The sequence below is a fragment of the Pseudogymnoascus destructans genome (assembly GCF_001641265.1).
Source record: "Pseudogymnoascus destructans isolate 20631-21 unplaced genomic scaffold scaffold_8, whole genome shotgun sequence".
Classification (NCBI taxonomy): Eukaryota; Fungi; Ascomycota; class Leotiomycetes; order Thelebolales; family Thelebolaceae; genus Pseudogymnoascus; species Pseudogymnoascus destructans.
The window spans coordinates 17,535-39,327 of NW_020167527.1; the positions used below are offsets into that span (position 1 = coordinate 17,535).

At 54.7% G+C, this 21,793-nt stretch overlaps 5 protein-coding genes across 5 annotated transcripts; 3 read left to right on the plus strand and 2 right to left on the minus strand.

The window, feature by feature from the left end:
* Positions 1 to 726: 726 nt before the first annotated feature.
* On the minus strand, positions 727 to 2,495 carry VC83_03669 (uncharacterized protein; the record flags this gene model as incomplete). Its single annotated transcript, XM_024467312.1, has 2 exons — positions 2,119 to 2,495; positions 727 to 2,012 (listed from the first exon to the last, which is right to left on the minus strand). Exons 1-2 carry the CDS (start codon positions 2,162 to 2,164, stop codon positions 727 to 729), a joined length of 1,332 nt encoding a protein of 443 aa, XP_024324873.1. The 5' UTR covers positions 2,165 to 2,495.
* Positions 2,496 to 2,544: 49 nt separating this feature from the next.
* Positions 2,545 to 4,221, minus strand: COQ2 (Para-hydroxybenzoate--polyprenyltransferase, mitochondrial precursor (PHB:polyprenyltransferase)). The gene is made up of 2 exons (XM_024467313.1): positions 4,173 to 4,221; positions 2,545 to 3,836 (listed from the first exon to the last, which is right to left on the minus strand). Exon 2 carries the CDS (start codon positions 3,822 to 3,824, stop codon positions 2,589 to 2,591), a length of 1,236 nt encoding a protein of 411 aa, XP_024325107.1. The 5' UTR covers positions 3,825 to 3,836; positions 4,173 to 4,221; the 3' UTR covers positions 2,545 to 2,588.
* Positions 4,222 to 4,345: 124 nt separating this feature from the next.
* On the plus strand, positions 4,346 to 9,344 carry VC83_03671 (uncharacterized protein; the record flags this gene model as incomplete). The annotated part of the gene is made up of 2 exons (XM_024467314.1): positions 4,346 to 4,960; positions 5,008 to 9,344. The coding sequence occupies exons 1-2, from the start codon at positions 4,690 to 4,692 to the stop codon at positions 9,342 to 9,344; spliced, it is 4,608 nt and encodes a 1,535-aa protein (XP_024325106.1). The 5' UTR covers positions 4,346 to 4,689.
* A 6,019-nt stretch (positions 9,345 to 15,363) lies between these two features.
* Positions 15,364 to 17,684, plus strand: VC83_03672 (uncharacterized protein). The gene is made up of 3 exons (XM_024467315.1): positions 15,364 to 16,410; positions 16,463 to 16,780; positions 17,119 to 17,684. Exons 1-3 carry the CDS (start codon positions 16,289 to 16,291, stop codon positions 17,402 to 17,404), a joined length of 726 nt encoding a protein of 241 aa, XP_024325105.1. The 5' UTR covers positions 15,364 to 16,288; the 3' UTR covers positions 17,405 to 17,684.
* Positions 17,685 to 18,942: 1,258 nt separating this feature from the next.
* Positions 18,943 to 19,949, plus strand: VC83_03673 (uncharacterized protein). Its single transcript, XM_024467316.1, has one exon. It carries the CDS (start codon positions 19,292 to 19,294, stop codon positions 19,751 to 19,753), a length of 462 nt encoding a protein of 153 aa, XP_024325104.1. The 5' UTR covers positions 18,943 to 19,291; the 3' UTR covers positions 19,754 to 19,949.
* Positions 19,950 to 21,793: the final 1,844 nt, after the last annotated feature.

Consider the following 21,793-nt stretch of genomic DNA (forward strand, 5'->3'; position numbering starts at 1 on the left):
GTTTCTTGATAGATTGGGCCAAGACAGGGGTCCATCCACATATCGATGCAGGCAATGACGTTACTTTTGGGAACGAGTTTATGGGATTTGGCCATGGAAAAATAGACGGAGTAACGGAAGAATTGCGTGAGTTGCTTCTAGAAATGCGTGGATTATAGAAACATCTACTCCATATATAAATATTTATATTTAGATATCACTCACATCTTTTAACTTATTTATTTATATTTATATTTAGATATCGCTCATATCTTGTGACTGAGAGCCGCGACAAAGCTATGCCACACCGTTAAGAAGTTCGTTCCTGATCATGACAAGTCTATACTCTCCCAGCTCAAGAAAACCGCAACATAGCCATGCAAAGTATATCACAACACCAAGCATCATCCAAGCATCATCCACGTAACCCCTACTTCTAACATCGTAAAAATCCTGGTATTGCTATCAAAGTCTACCTCAAACAAACCCAAAGGAAGGGCTCTAAAAAAAAGTAAAATCCGGTGTCCGTTTAGTTTACTCGTAATGATTATCTCGGGGTATCACCTTTGCCAAACGCCGTTCTCCGTCCCTAATCTCGTGCTGTTGAATTCAAGACAGCCTCATGGGGATGGTGTCCTGAAGCTTCTGCTTGTCATTGATGTTTTGAGAAGTCGAAACTCTCAACTCAACCAACACATGCATACCACTCGAGCCCACCCCATCCAGCCCGCCTACACTCAAACCCCCTCAAGCCTTCCCCCCCTTCCTCTTCTCCGCCTCCGTCTCCGTCTCCTCGCTCTCCGCATCTGCCTCCGCATCTGCCTCCGCATCCCCCTTCTCCCCCTCAGCCGCCACATCCGTCACCTCCCCCCACCCCAAATTCGCGCGACTCAACCTCCCATTCCCCGCCGCCGCCTCCCTCTCCTTCGAGCTCACAAGCGGACTACTCGCCCCCGCAATCCCCGCAATACTCCCCGTCACGCTATCCGCCCTCCCATGTCCAAGACGCCCACTATTAATACTCCCGCCATCCCCAATAATGCTCTGTTTGTTGGTGTACAAGCTGTTCCGCTCGCTGGGTAGCGCGGGCGCGACGCCGGTGGCGGAGTAGATGCTCGCGCGCTCGGTGCCGATGCGGGCTTGTAAGGCGGCGCTGGTAGTAGCGCTGGGCGGTGCGTCGATGTTAGCGCTGAGCACGCTGAGGGGGAGGGATTCGCGGCTTCCGCCGAAGAGGGAGGAGGGCGCGAGAGCGCGGACAGAGGCGTCTGTGTCCATTGACCGGCGGCGGCGGCGCTTGGAGGAGGAGGCGAGCGTGAGGATCGAGGCGTTGTCGGTGAGGAGGTTGTTGGCTGTGGCGGTGTTGTAGGTTGCGGGGTGGCCGCCGCTTCCTAGGGGAGGGGCGAGGTGGGAGGGGAGGGCGGAGGGAGGGGGGGAGGTGGGGAATTGGTGCGTGAAGTGCGTGGGGTTTGTGCTTTGGGTTGTGCTTCCGTGGTGGCTGTGGTGGCTGTGGTGGGGTTGGTTGGGGCCTCCGAGGGCTGCTCCGGTGGAGTGGACGGTTGTGAGGGTTGTGGTTAGGGAGCGGAGGGATGGTGCTGGGGAGGAGAAGGTGCTGTCGGCGCCTCTGCTCATGCTGGGGCCGCCGATGGTGGGGGTTGTGCCTTCGGCTGATGATGCGGCGTGCGATTGCGCAGCGAGAGAGCGTGCGGCGTCTCGTTCGGTCGATACGGTCGGCGCGTTGGATCTGTATCCGACGGTGTGGGATGGAAGGTCGTCAATGGATGATCCGAATGATGGCTCGCCGTTGCCATTGGAGGAAGCGCTCGCCGTACGCCTTGTCGGGATGGTAGATGGGGAGTGGCGCCCATTTGGTGGTGACATATATGGGCCATTGTTCTTTTTCTTGGATTGGGTCTTCAGAGCGTAGCCATTGCGTTTTCCGTTTGAGCTGTCGTTTGCGTCGGAGGATGAGGTGTTCTTGAAGTTGGCCAGTTTCTTCATCCATGATGCGAAAGGTCGTCGGCGCCCTTGTCGGTCTGGACTATGGTCAGCTTGGTTCTTCATTCGTAGCTAGTGGAGCTGCTGAGCTGCTCCGCTGGACAGTTCTCGAGGCTGACTGGGGGGAGTTTGGATAGGGCTTACCACGGTGCGGAGGAGTCGCCTTTGGTACTGTATCAGTGGTAGCCATGATTGCAACAATAGCGTCTATCGATGCTATCGGCTATATCCTGAGAAGCGGGAGACGTTCTAGTAGGTTTCGGGGAGTGAAAGTGATGATCCAAAGGTTTGCGACAAAGAGGCTGCCGGAGCGCATGGGTGAACTGGTGAACTGGTGGTGTTGTGGTCACAATAGAGTACCGAGTGTGCATGTGGATGCAGGGATTGGCTCGCGCTCTCACTTCGATATTCGGCGGTAGCCTCCACCCATGAATCGAAGACCACTTTTGATAGACAACTTCACGTGTAATATATGCCAAGTGATGCAGTTTATTCGAATCAAAAAATTAATATACTCTCAGATCTCATCGTCGATGGTTTTTAGGGCATAGGCGGTGTTGGCGCGATACAAGGGTCTTTATTTATAGCAATTTATCTACACGTATCTTACAGAATCATACACTATCGGACTGTGACTCCGGCTTTTCGTTTCCATAATATCGGATCAAATAATCTGCTCCCATTCCCGCTGAAATGACTCCGCCCGTATACAAGCAGCCATTGACAAACCACCACCAACAGTTCTTAGCATCCTTGAGGTTGACTCTCTTGATCATCACAGCAAGCGTCACAGCCGCGCCTCCACAGCTACCGATGAAGAAGGCCGGCCCCGACCCAGCCGCGAATCCAGCCGCAGCTAGGAGCCCAATCTGAGTGACGGCCAACCCAGAGAGAATCGCCTTGGTATCCTTATCGTGAGCGAGGGCGATGCTTTTAATCCCAGCTTTAACGTCGTCTTTGATATCCATGTGCGCATAGACCATGTCGTATAAGACGACCCACGCGTTATTCGACGCGTACAGCAAAGCAGCGGCAGCCAGGGCCGCGTTATTCTGCAGCAAGTCGACGCCAAGAGCTGGGAAGCCCATGATGGCGCCCCAGGAAAAGGTTAATCCCAGGACGAGTTGCGGGTAATATGTGATGCGCTTCATGAGCGGGTAGCTCGCTACAAACGCCAAACTCGGGATGCCGTACCAGAGGCACTGCGTTGGGAATTGCAGGAGGATCGCGAGACCTGCAAAGAGCTGACTGCCAGTGAAGACAAGCGCTTTGAATGGAGTTATGGCACCACGCGCTATTGGCCGGAGACGCGTGCGGCGCACGTGTGGGTCTAGATTCCGGTCCCATAGATCGTTGATTGCGCAGCCTGCGCCGCGCATGATGATGGCGCCGCTGAAGAAGAGGAGGGAGGTCCCGACGACGGAAAGGGGTGTAGCCATGGGCATAGCGAGGGGTGCAGCGAGGAGAGTGGACCACAGACAGGGCCAGTACAGGTAGTAGGTTCCTGTTGGCTTGTCCAGGCGGACTAATTCCGCGTATGGCACCCATGATGCTGGGAGGACAGAGAGGAGACCGGTCGTTGGTGGAGTGTAGGGTGTCACCGGCAATGCATCGGGATCTGCTGCCTCTGCCACTGCTGTTGGGGAGGTGGCGGTCTGCAATACTGATAACTGGCGACGGCTAGTGAGTGCAGTACAGACAGAAGCAGCTTTGGGAGGTCTAGCACGAGAGACGTGATGGTTACTGGTGACTAAGGAACGGAGGGGTTTTGCAGCCCTGGTGTATGCTGGCCAAAGCAGGGCATTGCTGTAGCCTCTTGGGAGGCCGCATAGTGCCTGCTTGACCAACATGGCCCTTGTCCCCTGTATCAGTGAAGTTAGTATTATGCTTTATCAATCGGACGTGACAAAGATTATGGCGCTGGATGATGGCTGAGTAGCCTCGCGGTAGCAATCAGAGCAAGAAATAACAACATAAACTGTATGAATACACCCTCCATATCCAACAAAATAAGTAACGAGCGTCCATTGTCTTTTGAAAGATCTCCTGGAGCTCGTCTCAAGCTTCCCCATCCTCCTCCGAGGAATCCCGTGACTTCTAAAACTTGAATTGAGAGCCAGAAGCTGGCCAAAGGAGACAATAAAACGTTATAATATCCTGTTGGAATGCACATTCTAAATAAAGATCTATCCACTTACAAAGTGACAGGGTTTTTGTCTCGGCGATCTATGGTTTTGATGCTGGAATTCATCATCCCATCACTGAAGATTCCCAGTTGTGGCCAAAGCACCCTAGCAAGACTCAGGCTAGCCTGGTTTGGATGCTCCAAACATTGCAACTCTTACCTCGAGCTCACGGATGCTTGCCTCGGTGGTAAACGTCTTATTACAATCGCACTGCGCGAGTTTACTCTTCAAATAATCTTTGTCTTTACGCAGTGTTTACCGTCTTGCCACAACGCAACTAACGCGAGCTTTCCCGACGTGGTTTCATCAATTTATACACGTCCCACTTGACAGACAACCTTCGAACGGCGCAACCACAGCTCAACTTTACAACCACAGTCTTGTCGCATTCACTACAAACTCCAGCTCTCTACATTTGCCTCCATCACCTCACCCATGATGAATTGCTCTCTGCCATAACTTTCGCGCGCTGAAGTGAAGGGGGGCTTGGCCGGAGATCATACGCGTACTCATCTAGGGACCAAGCAAGATGCCTTCCAATCTCCACCCCCAGGCGATGTTCGATCCCATACCGCCGGATCTCGACCTCAGCACCCTCGTCGAGAAGACGCCCAACTTCGACTATGTGATTCGCATCTCCACTGACCAGATCAGGGAGCTGGGTCTACAGGAATTCGAAAAGCTGGTCCTGCTGCATGTTATCCAGGGCGGCAAACCTCTGGTCGTGGAAGGTTGGGAGAGTGATCTGCCGCCGTGGCTGTACAGCTCGACCTGGATGCAGGATAACTTGGGCAAGAAGCGTCAGTATCCCCGCCTTACTTCAATATCACTTGCTAACATTCAGTAGAGGAGCAAGTTCGAGACATTACAAATCATACCAACATCCCCATGACAACCGGCCATTACCTCAATTCTCTTGAAAAACTGACGAGGCAATGGACGCCTACGAACTTCCGCGACCTCAAGCGACAGCGCCTCTACCTCAAGGATATCGACTGCCCGCAAGCATGGGATCACCAATTACGCGAATACATTCCCCAGACACTCCTCTACCTCAACAATTGCGTCGGAGAGAAGGGTGGCCCAGGATCCGTGCATGAGAGGGACAAATATAATCACCTTGTTATGGGGCAAGGAATTGCTCCAGCCGGCGACTTGATGAGCAATCTACCACCGGACATGCGGGCGGAAAACATGATGTGTTATATCGGCCACGAAGGGACCTACACCCCCGCCCACCGAGAGATGTGCGCAACAGTTGGGCAGAATATCATGGTCGAGACGTCTGATGTAGGCAAGGGCGAGACGCCGGGAAGCTCGATCTGGTTCATGACCGAGACGAAGGACAGGGAGGTTGTTAGCGAGTACTTCTTGTCTATGCTTGGTCACGATATCGAGGTTGAGAACCACTTTGCCCAGATTGTTGCGTGGAAAAAGGCGCCCTTCCCGGTTTACATTGTGGAGCAGAAAGTGGGAGATTTCATTCTCATTCCACCGCTTGCGCCGCACCAGGTCTGGAATAGGGGCACGCGGACCGTGAAGGTGGCCTGGAATCGCACGACGGTAGAAACGCTTGAGATGGCGCTCTCCGAAGCCTTGCCACGTGCCCGCATGGTTTGCAGGGATGAACAATACAAGTGCAAAGCTATTGTATTCTACTCGTTGTTGAGATACTACACCGGTCTACAGAAGGCGGAGAAGGAAGAGGAGTCTGGTTTCGGCGCTTACCAGTCAGAGCCGGTCAGGTTTGCTCCGAGGGTGAGACAGCTACAGCGAGACTTCAAGCGCCTTTTTGGGCTCTACAAGACGATTTTAGTGAGCGAGATGTTTTCCCCTGATATGCCGAAGGAGAACAATGTCGAGTTTATTCAGTTTGATAGCAACGTCACCTGCTCTTACTGTCGGTGCAACATCTTCAATCGGTTCTTGACTTGCAAAACTTGTGTTGGCGAACTCGAGAATGGCGACGAGGATACGTATGATATATGTATGGATTGCTACGCCATGGGTCGATCCTGTGCCTGTTTATCGAATCTTCAATGGGTTGAGCAGTGGCGCTGGCCCGAGTTAACTAAACGCTACGATGTATGGCGTGCGATGGTCTTGTACATTGATGGCTATGTGGATAACACCTCACCTCAAACATTGGAGATAGAGAGAAAGTATTCTGGCAAGAAGCCGATTGCTCAGATATGCCAAGAACAACTCAAAAAGAGGCCATGGCGCGACATAACGAAGCCACATGTACTTGATCCGCTTCCTGGCGACTCTGATGTAGAGCCAGAAGCTGATGACGAAGGTCGACCAAAGAAGAGGAAAGGCAAGCGGCAGTCTCTTGCTGGGAAGAAGCGACAGTCAACTTGCCATATCTGCAAAAAACTCGAGGCGGACTGGAAACTTGCTTTCTGCACTACCTGCCCACTTTCGTATTGTTATGGTACGCTTTGGCGGGCTTTCGACATCAAGCCAGAGAAGATCATGGAGACACTGGACTGGCAATGCCCGAAATGCCAGTTGATCTGCTCCTGCGGCGCATGTCGTAGACTGAACTCATCCAAGCAGATTCCCTATCAGCCGAAAGGCACATTACTTGGCCACGACACACGCATGGTCGCTGATCCGCGCAGTGTGGAAAGCTTGGTCGATTTCAGCCGCACAAACCTCGCTTGGTTGAAGGGGGAGGAGGATACAGCGCCGAAGGATTCGGTAAGGATGAAGAAGTTGATGGAGAAAGCGCAGGCTGAGAAGTCTCGTGACGAGACGCTGGAGGAAGATTCGGAGATGGGTCGGCGTATGGACAGTCAGCATATGGATATTCAGCCTGTGGGCGATGCGATCGACCCCGCGCTGCTATCTGCTGGGGATGGAGGGGCGCCTACTGCACCGATGTTTGGAGGAACAGACGTTTCCAACCTACCCCCGACCATCGATGTAGACGCGAACCCTGCCTTCGTATCCCCAGCCGACTTAATGAAAAATCCCGACTACTCCGTCTACCCAGGCCCACAAGGCATCCCTCGTGAGCGCATGATGGGGATAGGGTACTACCAGCAGCGCAACGACGCCGACAAGATCCTCTTCGACGCCCCCGACGCCACCGCCGACGACGAGCACCAGGACGCCGCATACCCGCGCCTTCAATCCGATACTGAAGATGGGCTTCTAGTGCAGCCGAACAAGAAGCGGCCGCGCGAGAGCCTGAAGGGACGCGTGGATGAGGCGCATTTACAGTTCCAGGCTGCGCAGAAGAAGCAGAAACTCACTGATGCGAAGAGGGAGGGGAAATTCTTCATGACGAAGAATAAGCTTGAAGGCGGGAAGCCGTGTAAAGTCAAGTTGCTGTTGCCGAATCATAAAGAGTTCCTGGGGAGACTGGAGGCGTTTGATGAGGAAGAGGAGGCGCCGAGACATAATCCGAGACCGGGAAGGAGGAGTTTGGCGAGGAAGGAGCAGGTGGCGGTTGATTCTACGGTCGTTACTTCTAATGTTCGCGAGGATGTCGTATACCTTGAGGACGATGAGGAGGAGGAAGAGCTGGAGATCAACACTATTGTTGCGGTAAGGCGTAATCCTCATGTTTCGATATCTGCTCCGCCGGAGAAGGAAGATACCATCGTCGTCGAGCTGCGGAAACCAAAAGGACGACCACCCAAATCCCAGGTTTCAGGACCTGCCGTTCTTTCGCCCACCCTCAGTAACAGTCCAGAGGCCCAGAGGCGCGGACGCGGTCGACTACCGCGCAGATCCGACGTTACTGAACCTGCGTTCGAGCCTGTCCTCAACAACAGTCCAGAAACCCAGAGGCGTGGACCCGGTCGACCCCCCAAATCCCAGATTCCAGAACCTCCATTGCCCGAACCCCACCTCATCAGCGGCCCAGAAAACCAGAGACTCAGACCCGGTCGACCGCGCAGATCGGACATTGCTGTTACGGCGGATCGCACGCCTGAAAACGGCATCACCTCTACAGCAGCAGCAGCAGTTGGGACGCGAATTCGAAGATCTGGGATGCTTCAGAAACCCGCAGTGCCAGCAGCGCCAGCAGCGGCTGCGACTGTCGAACCAGCTAGTAGCAGCCAGAAGAAACCGCCCGGACGACCACCGAGCAAATCTACATCTTTGGGGGTGGATGAGGGAGTACAAGCTAATAAACATCCGCGCTCACCAGAAGCACAAAATATGGAGGCGGATACGAGGCCGGAGAAGAAGAGGAGAGGGTCTATTCTATTCGTTTCCGATGATAGCGATGAGGTCGAGGAGGTGGAGATCACCAACTCGTTTACGGCTGTGAACTCTGTTCCCATCAAAAAGAAGACAGGTGCGGAGAATACACCCAAGGAGACGACGCGAGATGAACCTATCGCCATCTTCCCACCCCGACCGAACTCGACACCAAAAGACGCCGCGCACAGCCCGGGTGCAAGGCCTAGGAGCAGATACATGGACGGAAGCACATCCCTCTCCCCACGCCCCGCGCAGGGTATGAGTACAGATAGTCCCATCCGCTTCGACGGCGGCGACAACGGTGGGGTTGTTTACAACGACAACGACAACGATGATGGGGGATTCTTCTCCTCGCACTCCTCGCACTACCACTCCGCCACCCCTGACGTCGCGGAAGAGCAAGAACGACGCCCCCCCGCCTCAGGAAAAGCGTCCAGCGCGAGCAGTGTCATTTCAAGCAGCTACCGGGATGCGAAGATGGAGGCGATGCGTCTAGCAGAGGAGGGAATGGAGGAGGAGATGGAGAGGGCGAGGGTTAAGCGTGGTGGTGTACCTAAGCCTGCTGCGGTGGGGGGTGGGAGCGCGAGTTTCAAAGCGCAGTTTTTCGCTGAGGAGTCAGTCTCACCACCGCCGCCGCCGCCCCCAGTTAAAGCTGCACCAGTTACAGTTCCGATGACGAAGCTTGGTGAGACTCCCGCCGGGCAGCAGCCCGGGAAATCGGTGACTCCGGCGTCGAGGGGGGGGAGGGGCGGGATGCAGATACGCCTCCCTCGCCATTCGGAACCGAGGGGTGAGAAGGTTGGGAAGGCTGGGAGTCCCACCTCGGAGGAGTCGTCGGATGATGATGAGGATGAGGAGATTCCCGCGCGAAGAGTCGTCCCTGCTAGAGAGGGGATGAAAGGGTTGGGATTTGCTAGGAGGGGTAGGGGGAGAGGGAGGGGAGTATGTAGGGGGGGTTGATGGGGGAGTTATGTTGTGTGGGTGCACGGCACAGCGTTTTCTAGTTTTTGTTTGGGGGAGATAGAGGTGTTGATACGGAGAGATGAGAGGTTACTGACGGGGTGGAATGGGGAGTAGTAGGCTTCAAAGCTTTATCTGGCTTTTGTGGTCTGGTTATGTATGGGTGAGTAGGAAGCGCAGGGGTCAGAGAAGATTAAGGGGCCGATATACTATACGTCCAGCTATCAAAACTCGCAGAATCAATGGGTTAATCGAGCAAGTAGTCAACGCCCCCCCAAACTATGGAAGTGACCCGAGAAGTGAATGATATCCAGCCATCTCCATCTCCAACTCCAGCTCTGCAAACCACCATCCAGAGTAACACCCCATCCATCCAAAGGTGCCTCCAAAGTCCACTAACAAACGCATCACCTCCCACCCATCCCTCTCCCAAAAAAAAAAAAAGGACAGAAAAGGGCAATCCGCGCTCCGGATCTCCCAAACAGGCATTCGCAGCAAGGTAGTAGTGGGGCGGTTGAACGCAGAAAGTGATACCGAGAGCGGAACACCCCAACATGGTCGTCCGGCGGGTTAGCGGCAGGATGGAAACCGTGAGATATGATTGTTTGTCCTCCCTCTGTTTTGGAACCGCCACAATGGGGCGGGGGTGCAGGAGAAATCTAGACGCGTACTCCCCGGGGGGATATAGGAAGGAAGCGGGGGATCGATGGGTATAGGTAGTACAGAGGGATGGAAACGTGAGGTCCTGCAGAAAGGGGACACCGAACGGGGGAAATACCGCCGCGATGGGTCCTTGGAGCAGTATGGGGGACTGGATATGGAGTTTCCGGCGGCAGGAGGCCGGAATGGTTGTTAGGGAGGTGAGAGGCAAGAGGCGACAGATGTGAAGGTGGTACAGAGACCCAAGACGTGTTTTTCTCGCAGAAATGTGAAACACCATCGAAGGAGGCAACAATAGGATAGCAGTGTAAGATAGACGGCTTGACGTGATAGTACCGAAGACGGCGCCTTAACGGCAGGGGAAGTAAGGGAGGAAGGACGGCGAGGATCGTGACAAATACAGAGTGGTGCTGAGTCTAGGCCGGATATTCCTGCAGCAAAAAACGCACGCATACCTCGAACGGGCAAATACTGCCGCAAAGCCGCATCTCATAACTACGATGGAGCTTGAACCGACCGATATGATGTGACGCGACGTCCTCCGGCCGCCTCAACGGCCGCTCAGTAAAGCAAGGACGGATACTGGGAAGTCGATCCGCGATGAACTTCAAAATGCAGGGGAGGTAGCATCCAGCTCCAAGCTCGCAGAACGCACGAATCCCACGGATAGGTACAGAGATGCGATAGCGCGTCTCCCCATCAAGGCAATATCGCCATTATGGGCGCCACCCGAAGTAAGGGATCAGCGTTGGGGCGACGAGCGCGACAAATTCGGAAATAAAGAGTATGATAGATGCTGATACCGAACTGGAGCTTCCAGAACGCGTGAGTCCCGCGGGTAGGGACAGAGATGAGATGGCGCCCCTCCCCTTCGAGGCAATACCGCCTGAATGGGACATAACTGCTGTGGAAATTGGTTGTTGGTGTGAGCTTACCAAGCACCAGGATAGAGGAAGTAAGGGGGAGGTGTTGGGTTATTGGGTGCTGACAATGCTCAGTAACACTCCCACCATTGTCAGCACCCAATGGTGGGAGTGTTACTGAGCTTGAGCTCTAGGATGCTGTGATGGGAACTCGGAAGTAAGGGGTAGTGAGGGAGGGAGGATGACAAATGCAGAACTCGAACGCGAGAGAGTACGTGAACAGGACCGAGGCCCTCGAAGCCCAGAAACATGTTCACCCCTCCAAAAAAAGAGATTTGTGATACCTACCATCCATGGACGGGACACATAGACTTTGACGAGATATGACAGCCCAAAACCCCCTCCCCCCACCGAAAACGGCCGAGAAAAACGTGTCCTCACCCTTGCCGCCGCGAAAATAGGAAATGTGGAATGTGATAGGTGGGCTACGTCCCGAATACGGCGTGAGAAAAACGTGTCCTACCTGTCTGTACTTAGCTTTCAATGAGACCGAAATAATGTGATATGTGACAGCCCACATCCCCAAAACAGAACTCAGACTCGCGAAAAACGTGTCTACCCGAGCTGGGAAATATGAGATGTGACCGCGAAAACGTGCTCCCCCATCGTCTACCTCTAAAACAAAATGATATGTGACCAAGCCGCCCTACGCACGCCGCAGCAGACCCCCCGCCCGACCCCCCCGAAAACGTGGAGACGGTTTGGGGGCGGCACAGCGAGACTTGGCTGGGAATGAAGCGAGATGAGTGTGAGATGTGAAATATGATATGTGATGTGATAGTTATGACGTATTTCACATACGAGCTGCGCATACAAGCGAGCTGTGCACGATGACACCAAAACGCGTCAACTTGACAAAAGTCAACTTATGGCAACACCAACTCAAGCTAAATAATCGAGAGGGTAGAATACTATTAGCTATTCAAGCACTTAAACAACCTTATTTGCAGAGCAGAACATTAAGAGTGGGTTCCGAGCAACAGGACTAGTTCTATAGGAGCTATAGAATGTCCTTTCTCACTTGAATCTACACTTAAGAACTCCAACCCCTCTAATAGTTGAGAGTGGCAATTGGACTTCAAAGACTCCTCAAACTATAAGGGAGTTTGATTTTCAAACAGAGCATATTAAGAACCGTATCGTACGACATTAGAATAGCTCTCCTAGCTCAATTAATGACGCACTAAGCCGACTTGCTAAAGGAGCTTAGGTTATAATACATTCTGCTGTTCTACTTAAGGCAGAAGTCAAGGCTCTACAAGCAGCAAATGAACAGAAAAAGAGGAGGGAAAGGAAGCGTAAGAGGCGTACAATGCAAGGGGGTAGTCTCTCTGTACGAGAGGGAGAGGATACACCCTCCGTATCTCGTATATAGATCCGAGCACATCCATCAGTCGCGAGACACGGGTCGTGCGTGCGTTCCTTTGCTTCGGATACGGACTGCCAACGCATATGGATGTGGATTTTAGCATAACCGCGCGCAGCGCTGTTGGGAGCGAGTCTCGTCACATCACACCGGTCACGCGGCTATCACAATCACACCACCCCTTCCGGTCCTCCGGGTCGGGTTCGTAGCACCGTAAGCTTACAGTCCCGACGCAGGACCCCGAGACCCGGAGCGCGACGCCACGCGGGGTCGTCGGGGACTTTAGATCTTGGGAGCGTCAGCGCGCCATCGTGGGAGGGGATGTGGTAGGGGCGTCGTACTGCATTGTGTGACAGTGTGTGACAGTGTGTGACGGGACGTGGTGGTGGGAGGGGAGTAACCTGGGATGTGTGGTGGTGTTTGTCGACGCACTTTGTCGACGCACACACGGCACGGCTGGGCTGTGGATGGAGCAGGCTGACTACAGTGTGGTGGGCTGGAATAGAGGAATAGAATAGGGAAGGTGCGTTGTTGGAGGCTGTGGGCGTGGAGATAGCCGTGCGTGCTGTGCTGGGGGGGCTGAAAGGAAAGGGTGCTGCGTGTGGCTCGATGCGGACACTGAGGGGTGGAAGTGATTTGGCGTGTGGTTATGGGGAGGCTGTTTGTGTCGGGAGGAAAGGGGGATCGGCGCGGGTTTGTTACACAGCCAGACTTTGTGTGTGTTGGTCGGTCGGTTGGTCGTTGGGCGTGCCGTGCGTGCATCTTTCTCACTTGCAGCACAGAAAGTACAGTGTGCGAGTTTGATGAGAATGAGAAAAAATCGAGTTTCCCCACAATCCCTGCACGCACCACGCCCGTTTCAGATGCCGCGATGACAGTTTATAATTTACTTCTCCACTGTTCCCCAGGTCCGTCAGTGCGTTAAGTTAGCCCGGCTGGAGTTGCTGCTGTGTTGTTTGTTCCTCCACAGTTGCAATCGCACTACCAAACGCTACTAACACCACTAACACAAACTACTAACACAAACCCTCCCCCCTAATCATCCCCCTAATCATCCCCCTAATCATCCCCCTAATCATCCCCAGCCACCACCATCCCCACCTGCACCACTATCCCCATACCCCGCACGCCCTCACCTCCCATCACCTCGACCTCTTCCCCACCCCTCTTAGCAGCCACGCAGCTCTCAGACACTCGACACTTCGTCAAGACACACTCTCGAACGGGAGGAAATACGCGAGCCATGTGTGGGTGAGTGAGCAGTGGGAGTGAGGAGTAAGGAGTGAATGTTCCAGACTATTTACGGATAGTCACCTGGTCTCTGCCCCTGTGCCGATGCGGGAGAGGGAGGGAGAGGGGTGGGCATGGGATCGCAAGGGCGTGGGATGGAAGGATGAGATGTCTCGCTCAACCGTAAACGAGGGGATAGGTACTTTTGCTTTGTCTTGCTCTGTAGTTATATTGCGTCACTCAGTGGAGTCTGCCGCTGCTGCTGCTGCTGCTGCCGTTGCGGGAGGGAGAGCGCGTGGGAGGCGGATGGGATGTCTCGTCTATATGGGAGCGAGAGGGAGAAGGATGACATGTCTCGTCTATGTACGGAAGTAGATGGATGCGATGTCTCGTCTATGTACGGAAGTAGATGGATGAGATGTCTCGTCTATGTACGGAAGTAGATGGATGAGATGTCTCGTCTATGTACGGAAGTAGATGGATGAGATATCTCGCCTATGTACGGAAGTAGGATGAGATATCTCGTCTATGTACGGAAGTAGATGGATGAGATATCTCGCCTATGTACGGAAGTAGGATGAGATATCTCGCCTATGTACGGAAGTAGATGGATGAGACATAATGTAGATGTGATATCACCGAGGAACGCCTAGCGTAGGTTTATCCGAGCCGGTGCAATGAGACGCTCTGAGCACTAGCTCGGATTATTGTCCAGCCGGTCTGCGCACATCCGTCGCAAAATCGGCCGTTAGTTAATCCGAGCTGTCACAACGAGTCGCTCGCTCCGTTTGCTCCTTGCGCCAGCCGGATTAATGTACGACTGATTTTGCGCAACGAGTCGCTTCCTGTGCGCTCGTTGCGCCAAACCGGCCGTGAGTTAATCCGAGCCAGCTGGCGACTCGTTGCGCTAGAGCTGGGTCGGATTAATATCCGGCTGATTTTGCGCACATCCGTCGTAGGACGTGCGCTAAATGGGCAGGCTTGGCACGTAGGAGAGGAGAGCAGGAGAGTGGAAGAGCAGAGCGGAGGGTAGCAGAGCGGAGGGGAGCACATGTTCAGCGTGGCCACCCCACCGAAAGTGCGCAAAACCATTGCTCGGTATGCGACATTTGCGCATATTTGGCGTGTGGCGGTGCGCCTCCAACCAGCCTTGCTGACTACTACTAGTCAGAGGCTGAAAGGACAGGAGGGATGGGAACAAATGCTGTCGCCGTGCCATGAGCAGCAAGGCGACAGCTCACGGCGGCCGACACGCCGAGAAGTGGAAAAGCGCACGCTAAGTGTCGCTTTTGCGCACTTCCACAGGTGTGGCGGTGCAAGGTGCGCCACACCTTGCACTACTGCACCACACGGCCTCCAACCAGCCTTGCCGACCGTTGTAAGGCTGATAGGGAGGCTGGGGAGGGAAGGGAGTAAGGCTGGCCGCCTCACGGCGGCCGACGGCGCCAGGAACGGGCACAAGCGTCGCATAGCTTGCGCTCGTGTGCGTTCTCACAACTGTGGCGGTCGCTAGCACCACCACTCTGTCAGCCTTAGGCGCACTTGAAGGCACAAAGGGGAGAGGGAATGGGGACAGGCGACTGCGCACAGCGGCAGCCGAGAGCACCGAGAACGCGCACAAGCGTTACTCGGTGCGCTTCTGGGCGGATTTTGGCGTGCGCTTCTTGCGCAGATTGATGGGTGGGGAGGTGCAGTCACGTGCGCTGCGCCATCACGCCCGCCTCACCTAGGCCGGCTTACTTGTACTCACTTTCCCACTATATCCGCGACACCATGGGTCCGCAAGGTATCACACACAGGCACACAGACAAGGACGGGTTTTTTTTGTTTCATGTACGTAGGGTAAGGGATGGGTGGGAACACAGCATGGTCGAGACTGAGCTTATCAAATAAATTAATCTGCTCACCTAGTTTTTTTGTGGGATAGTCGTTTTGACGCACTTCCGACATTCCGCCATACCCGTACAGCAGATCGTCAGTCACCCACCTCCCGTCTCCTCTGCCGTTGATAGCGATGCTCCTGCGTGTGTGTCTCATGATGACACTCCCTACGATCTGCCTCCTTACAGCACCCTCCCTGTCGCCCCTTACTTGGTACACCCTCACACCCTCAACTCACAACACCTCTCATCAATTAATACAGTATCTCATCACCACCCAACAATCCCACACCCCATCACCGATTCCGGACCCTCCCTCCCCTCTCCAGGTTTTTCTTCTCTACAACACCTTTCCTGTATCCTAAAAACCAAAAAATCGACATTATTCGCCACCATCAGTCCCCTATGCTCCGTCCCGTGCCGCCCTCCCTAGTCGCTCTGTACTGTACCCCTTCGCCGTGTATCCGCAGCCGTACCGTAGCGTTAACGTAACGCCAAGATGTGGTGTTCGTACTGTACGTAGAGGAGTGGGTGGAGGACAGGAGAGGAGTGGATTGGAAGCCGAAGTGTACGTACATGTCCCTCAGTCCCGCGTTCGCATCGCATCGCCCCCCTGGCACCCTCACAGCCCAGTACTGTATGTAGGTTATTTCGCATTCCAAGCAAGCAGCGTATATCGTATAACCACCGCCCATGAATGGTTAGCACAAACATCCAGCTGCCCACAACAGGACAAGCCCGATCGGATATCAGGGCTGTACAGTACACAGACACAGCCAGCCAGGTAGGACGATGACCAGGACAGGGCAGGGTATGATGCAGATGTGAGAGGATGCGGTGTTAGCCGTACACCCTGGGCGAGTACTGTTTGGTCTTTGGCTCTGGATGTTGTGGGATGGTTCGCGATGGTTCGCGATGGTTCGCGATGGATGGGTTGCTGCACATCTGACTTTGTTGGAACTGGATGGGTGGCCGATGATGCATGCGCGTGGGTTTGTTGGGGTCCTGTATGTGGGAGGATGGGAGGGAGATACGCACCCTCACTGGTTCGCGATGCAGATATGATGGTGTCGGAATCCACGCCATCGCACCCAGCAAGGCGAGAGAGATGCTGCGCGTGGACGGAAGGCTTTCCCTCCCCTCGCCCATTCGTCCATATCACCATCATCATAGCTCGCCACCCCCCAATGACGCCAACACGGGTCGCTGGGTTGGACTACCACGACGCGCACAGGTGGGGTACCGGTGGTCGCTTCGGGAACGAAGGGAGCGAAAGCCTTCGGTGCAGATTGCAGCCGACGAGATGCGGGTGAGACATCTGGATGGCCTTCTCCTGCGCCTGCGTGCGGGCCTGCGTACAGACCAGAAAGCAGACTCGTAAGCGAGAGTCGGAGAATTCGATGGCCGTTATGCATGGTATGGTATAGTAGATTGTCGCAGATTGATAGTGGAGTGAGACGACGGAATGAGGAAACAGAGCCCACACCACCCTGATCGCCGGCTTGACAGCATCCCCGATCTCGAATCCCCCACTGTCGATGGGCTGTGAGGGATGTGAGTGGACGGAGGGGGTGGTGGTAAGGGGGGGTAGGGGGGGGGGACCCCCACTTTTTGGCACGTACTCGGCTCGAAGTAGGAGAAAAGTTAGAGATGGAGACCGGGAATGGGGTATGTACAGCATGTGTGGTGAGCGCGTGATGAAGAAAGCCCGACAGGGACGAACGACAACGGCGAGCGACAACGGCGAGCGATGGCGTCGGCGATGGCGTCGACGATGGCGCCCTCGGTCTTCCAGCTGCACAATCTATAGAGCCCACCCCTTCCCCCTCTGGGTTAGATGCGCGCGCTATACCCCCCCTCCCCTCCCGAGACGTGCTTAGCGACAGGCCTATGCGTGCATGGACCACTGGGGGAGCTGGGCGGACGCTTTTGGGTGGGAGTGCTCGGGAGGGAGATGGGCTGCTGGACTGGACGAGTATCCGCGCATACCGCGCGCAGTAGGGGTACGCCAGATCGCTGGGGGGGTTGGGGGTGAGCCTGATTGAGCCTGATTGAGGTTGTTTATTGATATTAACGATTATGCACGACACGACACAGCACAGCACAGGACGACCCCCACTCCGGCTGGTCTGTGTCCCTGTGTCCCTGTCTGCTGTCTGCTGTCTGTCTGCTGTCTGCTGTCTGCTGTCTGCTGTCTGCTGTCTGCTGTCTGCTGTCTGCTGTCTGCTGTCTGCTGTCTGCTGTCTGCTGTCTGCTGTCTGCTGTCTGCTGTCTGCTGTCTCCCTCTCTCCCTCCCTCTCTGCCTCCCTCTTTTCGCACCAAAACGCACCTGTCCGCTTTAAATGCCCTCTCTCCCGTCCACCCGTCCACCCGTCCACCCGTCCACTCGCACCGTGATTGGGGATGTGGAGCAGACCCTCGAACAGATGGAGTGGCCAATCACAGTGTGCAGTTGGTGGGTAGACCAATCACAGACAGCGACGTAGCACACCCCGAGTTGCTCGCTTACAGCGCGTTGTGGTGTGTGTCGTTGTGGTGGGTGTCGTTGTCGTTGTGGTGGGTGTCGTTGTGGTGGGTGTGTTGGTGTTGCCCTGCAGCTGAGCAGTTTCGCTAGTGGGTCAGGTTTTACACGAAATCGGCGTGGTGCAGGTATATAGTGCCAAGCACTGTCGACACGGGGGAGGGGAGGAGGGGAGGGGAGGGGGGAGGGGGAGGGGGGGAGGGGGAGTGGTGGGTACCGGGATACCTATGACACTTATGACTGGACACACCACTCGCGCCATTTGATGCTGCACCTGCCTGGCTGGTCTGGTTTATGGGTGAGACAGCCATGGGAGCTTTTTCTTATTCCCCGTCTGATGGATGGTCTTTTCTCTATTCTCTTTTCTCTTTTCTCTCTTCTCCGCTCTCCAATGTCTGTGCTAACACTGTAACTACCTCGCGCACAGGCCCTGTCCCCATCCCATCGCCAAGTCTTGCCTCTTTCCATCTTACCCATCCGCTAAACTTATCTGAGAAGGCACTAGCATGGCTGCACCCGCTGCACCCACTCTTCTGTCTCTATCTCCACCCTGTCTCCACTCTTCTGTCTCTGTCTCCACCCTGTCTCCACTCTTCTGTCTCCGTTTCTGTCTCTGTCTCCACCCTGTCTCCACCCTTCTGTCTCCGTTTCTGTCTCTGTCTCCACCCTGTCTCCACTCTTCTGTCTCCGTCTCTGTCTCTGTCTCCACTCTTTTGTCTCTATCTCCACCCTGTCTCCACTACTGTAACCTGCTGCAACCTGCACCTGCTACCCCCCTCGTCCTCGTCCTCGTCCTCGTCCTCATCCTCATCCTCATCAGCCACACCCCCCCCCCACCCCACCCTATCTCCACCCCTCCCTTCCTTCAACCTACACTCCAACTGTCCAGCTTTTGTATATCTTCACCCTCGTCCCCATCCCCATCAAACCCACCCACATTTCATCTCTGTCGCCTTGCTTAATATACTTATCTCTCCCACTCTCTCTCTTTCTTCACACAGGACGAACATCCACATCCACGTCCACATCCACATCCACATCCACATCCACATCGCATCAATCTACCTCTACTGCCTTGGCCCCAATACCGCCGCTACTCCTGCACCTGCCGCCGAAGGGAATGATACCATCTGCACCTCACCTGTCGTCAATCTTCCTCCCCAGCCTTGCCTGTTCGCCATAGCACGCACCCACGTTGTCTCATATCGTCATCAGCATCCACCTCACCATCGCTCACAAACATACTTCATCAACCCTCTCACCCACCTCACCTCACCCCACCTCGTCCACAACCACAACCACAACCATCACCTACACCACATCACCCACCCACAACCACCCACAAACAACCACCCCCAACCAACACAATGGCCCAAGAAATCGACTGGTCCCCCTCCTACTGCCTCGCCTGCGACCGCCAAACCTACACCTCAGCCTACTGCTCCGAATCCTGCCGCCTCGCCGAATACGAATCCTCCGCCTCTCCCTCCTCCCACTCCTCCTCCCCCTCCTGGCCCTCCCACTCGCACACACCCTTCCAGCTCCCCTCCGCCTACGACTTCTCCCAGAAGACCTCTTCCGCTGTCCGCCCCGCCGTGCACGCACGCCCACACTCCCAGCCCCAGCCGCGCCAGCAGGCTACCTACTCTGTGCCAGGCCTCCAGACGAGGCCGGTGCTCACCCCGAGTTCCAGCCAGAGCTCGCTGTTCTCGATGCAGAGTGCTGCGAGTGTGGGAGAGGCGGTGTCGGAGGAGGCGAGGAGGGAGTTGAGGGGGTATGCGAGCGCGTTTGATCAGAGTCGGTATCAGAAGAGGCAGAGCGCTTCGTAGAGGGTGTTTAGTTGACGGCTTTGGCTTTGGCTACCACTCTACTCTTTCGGGCGACTATGCTTCACCTTCACCACTACGTATTCTTATATCTTTTAACTCTTACGACTTATCAACGACTCACGAACCGGCGCATCTCCGCACATACCCATACCACACAACAACGCGCCATGACACGACCACGCACACCCCCCCCCCCCCCCCAATCCATCATCGGTTTGGATTGGGGCTCGCATTTTTCCACTTCTGAACTGTCTTGTCTTACACTTATCATTTTACATCCGCATCATCTTTGGAGGTTTTGCCCTATCTGTCCATCTATCTACACCAACCGGGCTGGCATCTTTGTCCGTTATAAACGCCGACGAGAAAGAGATAGACGGCAGGTAGGAACTAGGGACTGGGGATTGGGAACAAATCGGCGTTACAGCATCGGGCTTTTTTACTCGCCACTTTTTTATATTTTACACCGTCATCATCATCAGAGAAGAAGAAGAGAGAAAGACGACGAAGATTACTTGTACTTGCATACCCCGGCGCCTATCATCAGTCATAAAAGTACCCCCATCTCTCCATACACCACCGGGGGGTTGCTTGCATTGCATAATTTCCTTTGTTCGGGCTTCTGTTCTTCTGCTCAGCTTTTTTTTTGGTGGGAGACAGACAGGGAAGGTTGCATTTATTTTTATTGGGCATCATCATGGGGAGGGGGTCATTCATAGGGAGGCATCGGGATCGGGAAGCGAAGCATGGGGGATATCATACCATTTTGTATTAAGCGTACGCGCGGGGGATTTTGTGTTTGGGAGGGGAGAGGAAGGGGACAGAAGAAGGAGAGAGGGGGAAGGAGGGTTGTACGCATACCCTTACGGCGACCCTTGGCCAGTCGGTCAGGCGATCTTAGATAGCAGATCAGATTAGGCATCAGCGATAGGTGCTTTGTCAAGGAAGAGATTTTGTTCTGTCGCTTTGTTTGTCTTTATCTTGTGAACTGTTGTGAACTGTATTGTGTTGTGATTTGATACCGAGATGTTAACGCAAATGATAGATGATGCCCCGCGTCCACGCCCACAAATACTCGCCAACGCCTCGCCACGTTCTATCACCCCCCTTACCGCGGTTCCGAATCGCCTGGGGATAGTCTTCTCCTTACTAGCCTAGTTTTCGAGATTTGTCAACCAGCTCTCCCTTGCATCCCTCACTCACCACCGTTAAGGCGGCCGGGGTCTAGTATACTGCGCTGTCGTGCCATCACGATGCAGCGCGCGTGCGGTGGTATCACTCTTCTGTGTCTACTGGGGAAGGGGCATCAGATCACAGGGTTCCTGCGCGGCGGCACGATTTCGGTGCCGTCTACAGGGCGGGATATCAGTCCTGATCCCATTCTTTTGGAGGAACGGGGTCCTCTGTGGGACGACCACATTCTAGGCATCTTGGCCTTGGTAGGGGTATCTCATCCATCTCCCCGTTTTCAGATCTGGAATTGTTGGGGATGAACAGGTCCTACGCATCCTAAGCTTGGTAGCACATCTCTCTTCTAGATTTCTGCGTTTGTCATCATCAATCCCCCCCCTTTTACGTCCCTCAACGCCCATCCCAGGGCTCGCCTCATTTCCCCATGCAGTTGCGCGTCATTGCGGTGCTCGTGGGTTGTTGTGTCCGCGGGGTGGGAGATGGCGAGGACGTTACAGCGGCACAGCCCTCGTTCGGGGGGTGCGTGCATTCCTGTCTCTTTTGTGGGCGTCCCGCGCTGGGCGCCACTTTCTTAGGTTGTTGGGATCGAACAGGGTCTAGATATTCTGGCTTGGTGATGTTGGTGTTACCATCGCCTTTCTTTCTCCTCTCGCTCGTCGCCCATTTTCACGTCCCGCTTTGTCACCATCAACACCCCGCCCCCTTACTTCCCTTAGAGCCCATTCCAGCACCCCGTTGCAGAGTATTGCCGCGAGATAGCCATGTTCGTGCCCCTACGGAGGAAGAATCTAGGTGGTTTCATATGCATGCGGTTCCAGCCCATTACAGCGGTTATTCTCCTCCCAGTGG

Bases quoted from the DNA above. Each gene is read 5' to 3' on its own strand.
- COQ2 (XM_024467313.1), bottom strand. From the start codon at position 3,824: ATGTTGGTCAAGCAGGCACTATGCGGCCTCCCAAGAGGCTACAGCAAT.
- VC83_03673 (XM_024467316.1), top strand. From the start codon at position 19,292: ATGGCCCAAGAAATCGACTGGTCCCCCTCCTACTGCCTCGCCTGCGAC.
- VC83_03672 (XM_024467315.1), top strand. From the start codon at position 16,289: ATGTTGTGGGATGGTTCGCGATGGTTCGCGATGGTTCGCGATGGATGG. The intron at 16,411-16,462 runs GTATGTGGGAGG...TTCGCGATGCAG, and splicing joins CGTGGGTTTGTTGGGGTCCT to ATATGATGGTGTCGGAATCC. The intron at 16,781-17,118 runs GTAAGCGAGAGT...AAAGCCCGACAG, and splicing joins ACAGACCAGAAAGCAGACTC to GGACGAACGACAACGGCGAG.